At 58.1% G+C, this 11,811-nt stretch overlaps 1 protein-coding gene across 1 annotated transcript; it reads left to right on the top strand.

The window, feature by feature from the left end:
- Positions 1-6,375: 6,375 nt before the first annotated feature.
- Positions 6,376-11,452, top strand: LOC119954812 (adenosine receptor A2a-like). The gene is given in 3 exon segments (XM_038780354.1): positions 6,376-6,716; positions 10,784-11,211; positions 11,214-11,452. Coding segments are annotated over 3 exon segments (1,008 nt in total).
- The last annotated feature ends 359 nt before the right edge of the window (positions 11,453-11,811 follow it).

Below are 11,811 nucleotides of genomic sequence, written 5' to 3'. Positions count from 1 at the left end.
TGTCAGAGGGTCAGTACTGAGGGAGCGCTGCACTGTCAGAGGGTCAGTACTGAGGGAGTGCTGCACTGTCAGAGGGTCAGTACTGAGGAAGCACCACACTGTCAGAGGGTCAGTACTGAGGGAGTGCCGCACTGTCAGAGGGTCAGTACTAAGGGAGCGCCACACTGTCAGAGGGCCAGTACTGAGGAAGCACCGCACTGTCAGAGGGTCAGTATTGAGGGAGTGCCGCACTGTCAGAGGGTCAGTACTGAGGGAGCGCCGCACTGTCAGAGGGTCAGTACTGTGGGAGTGCCGCACTGTCAGAGGGTCAGTACTGAGGGAGTGCTGCACTGTCAGAGGGTCAGTACTGAGAGAGTGCCGCACTGTCCGAGGGTCAGTACTGAGGGAGTGCCGCACTGTCAGAGGGTCAGTACTGAGGAAGCACCGCACTGTCGGAGGGTCAGTACTGAGGGAGTGCTGCACTGTCAGAGGGTCAGTACTGAGGGAGTGCTGCACTGTCGGACGGTCAGTACTAAGGGAGCGCTGCACTGTCAGAGGGTCAGTGCTGAGGGAGAGCCGCACTGTCGGACGTTCAGTACTAAGGGAGCGCCGCACTGTCAGAGGGTCAGTAATGAGGGAGAGCCGCACTGTCAGAGGGTCAGTACTGAGGAAGCACCGCACTGTCAGAGGGTCAGTACTGAGGGAGTGCTGCACTGTCAGAGGGTCAGTACTGAAGGAGTGCTGCACTGTCAGAGGGTCAGTACTGAGGGAGTGCTGCACTGTCAGAGGGTCAGTACTGAGGGAGTGCCGCACTGTCAGAGGGTCAGTACTGAGGGAGCGCCGCACTGTCAGAGGGTCAGTGCTGAGGGAGTGCCGCACTGTCAGAGGGTCAGTACTGAGGAAGCACCGCACTGTCAGAGGGTCAGTACTGAGGGAGTGCCGCACTGTCAGAGGGTCAGTACTGAGGGAGTACTGCACTGTCAGAGGGGTCAGTACTGAGGGGGTGCCGCACTGTCAGAGGGTCAGTGCTGAGGGAGTGCCGCACTGTCAGAGGGTCAGTACTGAGGGAGTGCCGCACTGTCAGAGGGTCAGTACTGAGGAAGCACCGCACTGTCAGAGGGTCAGTACTGAGGGAGCGCCGCACTGTCAGAGGGTCAGTACTGAGGGAGCGCTGCACTGTCAGAGGGTCAGTACTGAGGGAGTGCTGCACTGTCAGAGGGTCAGTACTGAGGAAGCACCACACTGTCAGTGGGTCAGTACTGAGGGAGTGCCGCACTGTCAGAGGGTCAGTACTGAGGAAGCACCGCACTGTCAGAGGGTCAGTACTGAGGGAGCGCCACACTGTCAGAGGGTCAGTACTGAGGGAGTGCCGCACTGTCAGAGAGTCAGTACTGAGGGAGTGCTGCACTGTCAGAGGGTCAGTACTGAGGGAGTGCTGCACTGTCAGAGGGTCAGTACTGAGGGAGTGCCGCACTGTCAGAGGGTCAGTACTGAGGGAGCGCTGCACTGTCAGAGGGTCAGTACTGAGGGAGTGCCGCACTGTCAGAGGGTCAGTACTGAGGGGGTGCTGCACTGTCAGAGGGTCAGTACTGAGGGAGTGCTGCACTGTCAGAGGGTCAGTACTGAGGGAGTGCCGCACTGTCAGAGGGTCAGTACTCAGGGAGTGCCGCACTGTCAGAGGGTCAGTACTGAGGGAGCGCTGCACTGTCAGAGGGTCAGTACTGAGGAAGCACCGCACTGTCGGAGGGTCAGTACTGAGGGAGCGCTGCACTGTCAGAGGGTCAGTGCTGAGGAAGCACCGCACTGTCGGAGGGTCAGTGCTGAGGGAGTGCCACACTGTCAGAGGGTCAGTACTGAGGGAGTGCCGCACTGTCAGAGGGTCAGTACTGAGGGAGTGCCGCACTGTCAGAGGGTCAGTGCTGAGGGAGAGCTGCACTGTCAGAGGGTCAGTACCGAGGGAGTGCCGCACTGTCAGAGGGTCAGTACTGAGGGAGTGCCGCACTGTCAGAGGGTCAGTACTGAGGGAGTGCTGCACTGACAGAGGGTCAGTACTGAGGGAGTGCTGCACTGTCAGAGGGTCAGTACTGAGGGAGCGCTGCACTGTCAGAGGGTCAGTACTGAGGGAGGGCCGCACTGTCAGAGGGTCAGTACTGAGGGAGTGCCGCACTGTCAGAGGGTCAGTACTGAGGGAGTGCTGCACTGTCAGAGGGTCAGTACTGAGGGAGTGCTGCACTGTCAGAGGGTCAGTACTGAGGGAGTGCTGCACTATCAGAGGGTCAGTACTGAGGGAGTGCCGCACTGTCAGAGGGTCAGTACTGAGGGAGCGCCGCACTGTCAGAGGGTCAGTGCTGAGGGAGTGCCGCACTGTCAGAGGGTCAGTACTGAGGAAGCACCGCACTGTCAGAGGGTCAGTACTGAGGGAGTGCCGCACTGTCAGAGGGTCAGAACTGAGGGAGTGCTGCACTGTCAGAGGGTCAGTACTGAGGGGGTGCCGCACTGTCAGAGGGTCAGTGCTGAGGGTGTGCCGCACTGTCAGAGGGTCAGTACTGAGGGAGTGCCGCACTGTCAGAGGGTCAGTACTGAGGAAGCACCGCACTGTCAGAGGGTCAGTACTGAGGGAGCGCCACACTGTCAGAGGGTCAGTACTGAGGGAGCGCTGCACTGTCAGAGGGTCAGTACTGAGGGAGTGCTGCACTGTCAGAGGGTCAGTACTGAGGAAGCACCACACTGTCAGAGGGTCAGTACTGAGGGAGTGCCGCACTGTCAGAGGGTCAGTACTGAGGAAGCACCGCACTGTCAGAGGGTCAGTACTGAGGGAGCGCCACACTGTCAGAGGGTCAGTACTGAGGGAGTGCCGCACTGTCAGAGAGTCAGTACTGAGGGAGTGCTGCACTGTCAGAGGGTCAGTACTGAGGGAGTGCTGCACTGTCAGAGGGTCAGTACTGAGGGAGTGCCGCACTGTCAGAGGGTCAGTACTGAGGGAGTGCCGCACTGTCAGAGGGTCAGTACTGAGGGAGCGCTGCACTGTCAGAGGGTCAGTACTGAGGAAGCGCCGGACTGTGGGAGGGTCAGTACAGAGGGAGCGCCGCACTGTCAGAGGGTCAGTGCTGAGGAAGCACCGCACTGTCGGAGGGTCAGTGCTGAGGGAGTGCCACACTGTCAGAGGGTCAGTACTGAGGGAGTGCCGCACTGTCAGAGGGTCAGTACTGAGGGAGTGCCGCACTGTCAGAGGGTCAGTACTGAGGGAGCGCTGCACTGTCAGAGGGTCAGTACTGAGGAAGCACCGCACTGTCGGAGGGTCAGTACTGAGGGAGCGCTGCACTGTCAGAGGGTCAGTGCTGAGGAAGCACCGCACTGTCGGAGGGTCAGTGCTGAGGGAGTGCCACACTGTCAGAGGGTCAGTACTGAGGGAGTGCCGCACTGTCAGAGGGTCAGTACTGAGGGAGTGCTGCACTGTCAGAGGGTCAGTACTGAGGGAGCGCTGCACTGTCAGAGGGTCAGTGCTGAGGAAGCACCGCACTGTCGGAGGGTCAGTGCTGAGGGAGTGCCACACTGTCAGAGGGTCAGTACTGAGGGAGTGCCGCACTGTCAGAGGGTCAGTACTGAGGGAGTGCTGCACTGTCAGAGGGTCAGTACTGAGGGAGCGCTGCACTGTCAGAGGGTCAGTACTGAGGGAGTGCCGCACTGTCGGACGGTCAGTACTAAGGGAGCGCCACACTGTCAGAGGGTCAGTACTGAGGGAGCGCTGCACTGTCAGAGGGTCAGTACTGAGGGAGTGCCGCACTGTCGGACGGTCAGTGCTGAGGGAGTGCCGCACTGTCGGACGGTCAGTACTGAGGGAGTGCTGCACTGTCAGAGGGTCAGTACTGAGGGAGTGCCGCACTGTCGGACGGTCAGTGCTGAGGGATTGCCGCACTGTCGGAGGGTCAGTACTGAGGGAGTCCCGCACTGTCAGAGGGTCAGTACTGAGGGAGTCCCGCACTGTCAGAGGGTCAGTACTGAGGGAGCGCCGCACTGTCAGAGGGTCAGTACTGAGGGAGTGCCGCACTGTCAGAGGGTCAGTACTGAGGGAGTGCTGCACTGACAGAGGGTCAGTACTGAGGGAGTGCTGCACTGTCAGAGGGTCAGTACTGAGGGAGCGCTGCACTGTCAGAGGGTCAGTACTGAGGGAGCGCTGCACTGTCAGAGGGTCAGTACTGAGGGAGCGCCGCACTGTCAGAGGGTCAGTACTGAGGGAGTGCCGCACTGTCGGACGGTCAGTTCTAAGGGAGCGCCACACTGTCAGAGGGTCAGTACTGAGGGAGCGCTGCACTGTCAGAGGGTCAGTGCTGAGGGAGTGCCGCACTGTCAGAGGGTCAGTACTGCACTGTCAGAGGGTCAGTACTGAGGGAGTGCCGCACTGTCAGAGGGTCAGTACTGAGGGAGTGCTGCACTGTCAGAGGGTCAGTACAGAGGGAGCGCCGCACTGTCAGAGGGTCAGTACTGAGGGAGTGCCGCACTGTCAGAGGGTCAGTACAGAGGGAGCGCCGCACTGTCAGAGGGTCAGTACTGAGGGAGCGCCGCACTGTCGGACGGTCAGTGCTGAGGGAGTGCCGCACTGTCCGAGGGTTAGTACTGAGGGAGTGCCACACAGTCAGAGGGTCAGAGTGCTGCACTGTCAGAGGGACAGTACTGAGTGAGTGCCGCACTGTCGGACGGTCAGTGCTGAGGGAGTGCCGCACTGTCGGACGGTCAGTGCTGAGGGAGTGCCGCACTGTCAGAGGGACAGTACTGAGGGAGTGCTGCACTGTCAGAGGGTCAATACTGAGGGAGAGCTGCACTGTCAGAGGGTCAGTACTCAGGGAGTGCCGCACTGTCGGACGGTCAGTGCTGGGGGAGTGCCGTACTGTCGGAGGGTCAGTACTGAGGGAGTCCCGCACTGTCAGAGGGTCAGTACTGAGGGAGTCCCGCACTGTCAGAGGGTCAGTACTGAGGGAGTGCCACACTGTCAGAGGGTCAGTACTGAGGGAGTCCCGCACTGTCAGAGGGTCAGTACTGAGGGAGCGCCGCACTGTCAGAGGGTCAGTACTGAGGGAGTGCCGCACTGTCAGAGGGTCAGTACGGAGGGAGTGCTGCACTGTCAGAGGGTCAGTACTGAGGGAGTGCCGCACTGTCGGAGGGTCAGTACTGAGGGAGTGCCGCACTGTCAGAGGGTCAGTACTGAGGGAGTGCCGCACTGTCGGAGGGTTGTTCCTTGGCCGAGGACGTAACCCGTGCCCACTTGGTAACTTGATTCAGCCATTGGCCATCAGATTGACGATCAGGAAACAAGGACGGATAATCGCACCCCGACAGACGGATTGAGCCGTTTGCTTTCCAAGTATATTGAAATCACTCTTCTAAGTTAGAACTCAAAGTACAGCCTTTTAGTCTAAAGAAATCTTTAGTCACGGGCAGGAACTGTCCTCTGTACCTATTGTTCACCTCCAATGTTAACTCTCCAATAAGAACCTGGAGTGAGTCTTAACTTCTCTGACACCGACATTTATTGTGTTCAGTAATCGCGTCTCCAACAACACCACATACCACCTGCATCCTCTTTCTATATTGCAGCAATCGATGAAACAATTAAAACCATTATTCCAACTTAAGTACAAGGGAACATTAACTCTACCCCAACATGATTGGGAATCAACTGTTGAAGGAAATTTGTGAAAGTCACCATGCAGACAGGAAGGAGATCTTTTTCACACGCTGAAAGTTAACAAACTGGGACGCACCGCCCCAGAGAGTGGCGGAGGCCGTGGCAATCTGACAGAATGTAGGCTCTCACAGAGCCAATTGGATTGTTGTTTGAGAGGGAAGAATGCGCAGGGGCAAGGAGGCGGGGCAAGGGGTGGAGGTTGAGATGAGGTGGGTTGCTGACTCGGAGGGCCAGTATCGACTGGATGGGCCGATGGTCGTGGCCCCACCAGCTGCCAGTATTCTGCGAGACATCGATGCGCGAGCTGTAGGTTGCTTGGGGTTTAACGGAGTTTGGTTTTGTGGTGGTATGAATGGGAGCACTGCCATTGGTGCAGAGCATTTGTTTCCCATTGGCTCTGGCTGGTCATGTGCCTCTCATCTGATTGGCTGGGACTAGTCATGTGACTGCTTACCAATTGGTCGAGAGGCAGGCAGACCCCGCCTCCGAGGCAGGGTATAAGTACCCAGAGTTCCCGGCGGTCGGCCTTTCTCTATAGTCGACCACCGGGCTAACAACTAGCTGATTAAAGCCACAGTTTGGATCTTCATCGTGTCTCGCGTCCAATTGATGGTTCATCAGGTTTCAATCTGCCCAATGTGTTTTTCTCTCTCTCTCTCTCTCTCTCTCTCCCTCTGCGATGGTACCACGAGCCAGGGGTCGGACAGAAGGAGATGGGAGGGCGTGGGTCGATTGTCACCTCGTTGTACATCACGGTGGAGATCCTCATAGCTGTGCTGGCTATCGCCGGCAACATCCTGGTGTGCTGGGCGGTGCGGGTCAACCCACGGTTGAAGAGCAGCACCAACTACTTCCTGGTGTCGTTGGCGGTGGCAGACCTGGCGGTGGGAGTTCTTGTCATCCCAGCTTCAATCGTCATCAGCGCCAAAATCACCATGAACGTCCATGGCTGCCTCTTCCTCGCCTGTCTGGTCCTTGTCTTCACCCAGAACTCCATCTTCAGCCTCCTCGCCATCGCCATTGACCGCTACATCGCCGTTAACCACGCACTGAGGTAAACTGAGAGAGGGCGGCGGGAGGGCGAGGGCTGGGTGGGGGGAGAACTGGCATTCAGGCGGGCCAGTACTGAGGGAGTGCTGCACTGTCAGAGGGTCAGTACTGAGGGAGTGCTGCACTGTCAGAGGGTCAGTACTGAGGGAGTGCCGCACTGTCAGAGGGTCAGTACTGAGGGAGTGCCGCACTGTCAGAGGGTCAGTACTGAGGGAGTGCCGCACTGACAGAGGGTCAGTACTGAGGGAGTGCCGCACTGTCAGAGGGTCAGTACTGAGGGGAGTGCCGCACTGTCAGAGGGTCAGTACTGAGGGAGTGCCGCACTGTCAGAGGGTCAGTACTGAGGGAGTGCCGCACTGTCAGAGGGTCAGTACTGAGGGAGTGACGCACTGTCAGAGGGTCAGTACTGAGGGAGTGCTGCACTGTCAGACGGTCAGTGCTGAGGGAGTGCCGCACTGTCAGAGGGTCAGTACTGAGGGAGCCGCACTGTCAGAGGGTCAGTACTGAGGGAGTGCCGCACTGTCAGAGAGTCAGAAGTGAGGGAGTGCTGCACTGTCAGAGGGTCAGTACTGAGGGAATGCTGCACTGTCAGAGGGTCAGTACTGAGGGAGTGCTGCACTGTCAGAGGGTCAGTACTGAGGGAGTGCTGCACTGTCAGAGGGTCAGTACTGAGGGAGTGCTGCACTGTCAGAGGGTCAGTGCTGAGGGAGTGCCGCACTGTCAGAGGGTCAGTACTGAGGGAGCGCTGCATTGTCAGAGGGTCAGTACTGAGGGAGTGCCGCGCTGTCAGAGGGTCAGTACTGAGGGAGCGCCGCACTGTCAGAGGGTCAGTACTGAGGGAGTGCCGCACTGTCAGAGGGTCAGTACTGAGGGAGTGCTGCACTGTCAGAGGGTCAGTACTGAGGGAGTGCCGCACTGTGAGAGGGTCAGTACTGAGGGAGTGACGCACTGTCAGAGGGTCAGTACTGAGGGAGTGCTGCACTGTCAGACGGTCAGTGCTGAGGGAGTGCCGCACTGTCAGAGGGTCAGTACTGAGGGAGCCGCACTGTCAGAGGGTCAGTACTGAGGGAGTGCCGCACTGTCAGAGAGTCAGAAGTGAGGGAGTGCTGCACTGTCAGAGGGTCAGTACTGAGGGAATGCTGCACTGTCAGAGGGTCAGTACTGAGGGAGTGCTGCACTGTCAGAGGGTCAGTACTGAGGGAGTGCTGCACTGTCAGAGGGTCAGTACTGAGGGAGTGCTGCACTGTCAGAGGGTCAGTGCTGAGGGAGTGCCGCACTGTCAGAGGGTCAGTACTGAGGGAGCGCTGCATTGTCAGAGGGTCAGTACTGAGGGAGTGCCGCGCTGTCAGAGGGTCAGTACTGAGGGAGCGCCGCACTGTCAGAGGGTCAGTACTGAGGGAGAGCCGCACTGTCAGAGGGTCAGTACTGAGGGAGCGCCGCACTGTCAGAAGGTCAGTACTGAGGGAGTGCTGCACTGTCAGAGGGTCAGTACTGAGGGAATGCCGCACTGTCAGAGGGTCAGTGCTGAGGGAGTGCTGCACTGTCAGAGGGTCAGTACTGAGGGAGTGCTGCACTGTCAGTGGGTCAGTACTGAGGGAGTGCTGCACTGTCAGTGGGTCAGTACTGAGGGAGTGCCGCACTGTCAGAGGGTCAGTACTGAGGGAGTGCCGCACTGTCAGAGGGTCAGTACTGAGGGAGTGCCGCACTGTCAGAGGGTCAGTACTGAGGGCGCGCCGCACTGTCAGAGGGTCAGTACTGAGGGAGTGCCGCACTGTCAGAGGTTCAGTACTGAGGGAGTGCCGCACTGTCAGAGGGTCAGTACTGAGGGAGTGCCGCACTGTCAGAGGTTCAGTACTGAGGGAGTGCCGCACTGTCAGAGGGTCAGTACTGAGGGAGTGCCGCACTGTCAGAGGGTCAGTACTCAGGGAGTGCTGCACTTGAAGAGTTTTAGTACTGAGGGAGTGCCGCACTATCAGAGGGTCAGTACTGAGGGAGTGCTGCACTGTCAGAGGGTCAGTACTGAGGGAGTGCCGCACTGTCAGAGGGTCAGTACTGACGGAGCGCCGCACTGTCAGAGGGTCAGTACTGAGGGAGCGCCGCACTGTCAGAGGGTCAGTACTGAGGGAGTGCCGCACTGTCAGAGGTTCAGTACTGAGGGAGTGCCGCACTGTCAGAGGGTCAGTACTGAGGGAGTGCCGCACTGTCAGAGGTTCAGTACTGAGGGAGTGCCGCACTGTCAGAGGGTCAGTACTGAGGGAGCGCTGCACTGTCAGAGGGTCAGTACTGAGGGAGTGCCGCACTGTCAGAGGGTCAGTACTGAGGGAGCGCGGCACTGTCAGAGGGTCAGTACTGAGGGAGTGCCGCACTGTCAGAGGGTCAGTACTGAGGGAGTGCCGCACTGTCAGAGGGTCAGTACTGAGGGAGTGTCGCACTGTCAGAGGGTCAGTACTGAGGGAGTGCCGCACTGTCAGAGGGTCAGTACTGAGGGAGCTCCGCACTGTCAGAGGGTCTGTACTGAGGGAGTGCCGCACTGTCAGAGGGTCAGTACTGAGGGAGTGCCGCACTGTCAGAGGGTCAGTACTGAGGGAGCGCCGCACTGTCAGAGGGTCAGTACTGAGGGAGCACCGCATTGTCAGAGGGTCAGTACTGAGGGAGTGCTGCACTGTCAGAGGGTCAGTACTGAGGGAGTGCCGCACTGTCAGAGGGTCAGTACTGAGGGAGTGCTGCACTGTCAGAGGGTCAGTACTGAGGGAGTGCCGCACTGTCAGAGGGTCTGTACTGAGGGAGTGCCGCACTGTCAGAGGGTCAGTACTGAGGGAGTGCCGCACTGTCAGAGGGTCTGTACTGAGGGAGTGCCGCACTGTCAGTGGCTCAGTACTGAGGGAGGGTCAGTGCTGTCATTCCTGTGAGAGGCTGATGAAAATCTTCCAGGTATTTCAATGTTCTGGCTCCAACACAACAGCAAATTAATTGAAGTTAACTTTAAAACCCTTTCAATTCAAGTTTTCTTGGCAGCTAATCGATCATTCAGCACTTTCATTAATTATAAAATATAACTAGAAATGCTATCATTCTCAAGATCAGCTCGTCCAAGTAAAACAATTCCCTGTGGACAGTTAGAGGGAGCTTTACTCTGTATCTAACCCCGTGCTGTACCTGTCCTGGGAGTGTTTGATGGGGGCAGTGTAGAGGGAGCTTTACTCTGTATCTAACCCCGTGCTGTACCCTGTCCTGGGAGTGTTTGATGGGGACAGTGTAGAGGGAGCTTTACTCTGTATCTAACCCCGTGCTGTACCTGTCCTGTGAGTGTTTGATGGGGACAGTTAGAGGGAGCTTTACTCTGTATCTAACCCCGTGCTGTACCTGTCCTGGGAGTGTTTGATGGGGACAGTTAGAGGGAGCTTTACACTGTATCTAACCCCGTGCTGTACCTGTCCTGGGAGTGTTTGATGGGGACAGTATAGAGGGAGCTTTACTCTGTATCTAACCCCGTGCTGTACCTGTCCTGGGAGTGTTTGATGGGGACAGTGTGGAGGGAGCTTTACTCTGTATCGAACCCCGTGCTATACCTGTCCTGGGAGTGTTTGATGGGGACAGTGTAGAGGGAGCTTTACTCTGTATCTAACCCCGTGCTGTACCTGTCCTGGGAGTGTTTGATGGGGACAGTGTAGAGGGAGCTTTACTCTGTATCTAACCCCGTGCTGTACCTGTCCTGGGAGTGTTTGATGGGGACAGTGTAGAGGGAGCTTTACTCTGTATCTAACCCCATGCTGTACCTGCCCTGGGAGTGTTTGATGGGGACAGTGTAGAGGGAGCTTTACTCTGTATCTACCCTGTGCTGTACCTGTCCTGGGAGTGTTTGATGGGGACAGTGTAGAGGGAGCTTTACTCTGTATCTAACCCCGTGCTGTCCCTGTCCTGGGAGTGTTTGATGGGGACAGTGTAGAGGGAGCTTTACTCTGTATCTAAACCCATGCTGTACCTGCCCTGGGAGTGTTTGATGTGGACAGTGTAGAGGGAGCTTTACTCTGTATCTAACCCCGTGCCGTACCCTCTCTCTCTCTGTTGCAGGTATACGGAGCTGGTAACGAGTCGCCGGACCCATCGTGTGATTGTTCTGCTTTGGATTCTCTCGCTGCTCCTGGGACTGATTCCCTTGTTTGGCTGGAACCATGCTGGCAGTGCCACCCGTGTCTGCCCGGGCAATGGGACCGGGTTTGTGTGGCATAGTCGGGCCAACAGCAGTGCGCTGCCGTGCGCCCAGGTGGACTGCATCTTCGAGCAGGTGGTGGATCTCTCCTACATGGTGTACTGTAACTTCCTGTCCTGCGTTCTGCTGCCCCTGCTGGCCATGCTGGCCGTCTACGCACAGATATTTGTGGTGGCTCGGAGGCACCTCCGCAGCCTGGGCGGTGGGCCCCGTTCTGTGCTCCGTGGGGAACTGCGGGCCGCCAAGGTGCTCCTCCTCGTCGTGGGCCTCTTCGCTCTGTGCTGGCTACCCTCCACGTCCTGAATGCCCAGGCCGCTCTGTGCCCTGCCTGCCAACGTCCTCCGCTCTGGGTCCTGGACCTGGCCATTGTACTCTCGCACGCCAACTCGGCCGTCAATCCCATCGTCTACGCGTTCCGCCTTCGCGAGTTCCAGCTCACCTTCCTGGGATTGGCCCGGAGGGACTCCTGGGCCGATGCTCAGCACCGTGCCCTCAAGGGGGTCCTCAGCATTCCCATGGTGACGCGGTGATACACAACACACTCCCTGTCTCCCTCCCGCTATAGACCGTCTCCAACCAACCCTCCACACAGCACACTGTCACTCAGTAACCCCTCTCCCCCAGCTCCCTCACACTGTCACTCAGTAACCCCTCTCCCCCAGCTCCCTCACACTGTCACTCAGTAACCCCTCTCCCCCAGCTCCCTCACACTGTCACTCAGTAACCCCTCTCCCCCCAGCTCCCTCACACTGTCACTCAGTAACCCCTCTCCCCCAGCTCCCTCACACTGTCACTCAGTAACCCCTCTCCCCCAGCTCCCTCACACTGTCACTCAGTAACCCCTCTCCCCCAGCTCCCTCACACTGTCACTCAGTAACCCCTCTCCCCC

The sequence above is a fragment of the Scyliorhinus canicula genome, chromosome 20 (genome assembly GCF_902713615.1).
Source record: "Scyliorhinus canicula chromosome 20, sScyCan1.1, whole genome shotgun sequence".
In the NCBI taxonomy this organism is placed as follows: Eukaryota; Metazoa; Chordata; class Chondrichthyes; order Carcharhiniformes; family Scyliorhinidae; genus Scyliorhinus; species Scyliorhinus canicula.
Note: the sequence above shows the minus strand (reverse complement) of the source record. Positions and strands in the feature narration are given on the sequence as shown.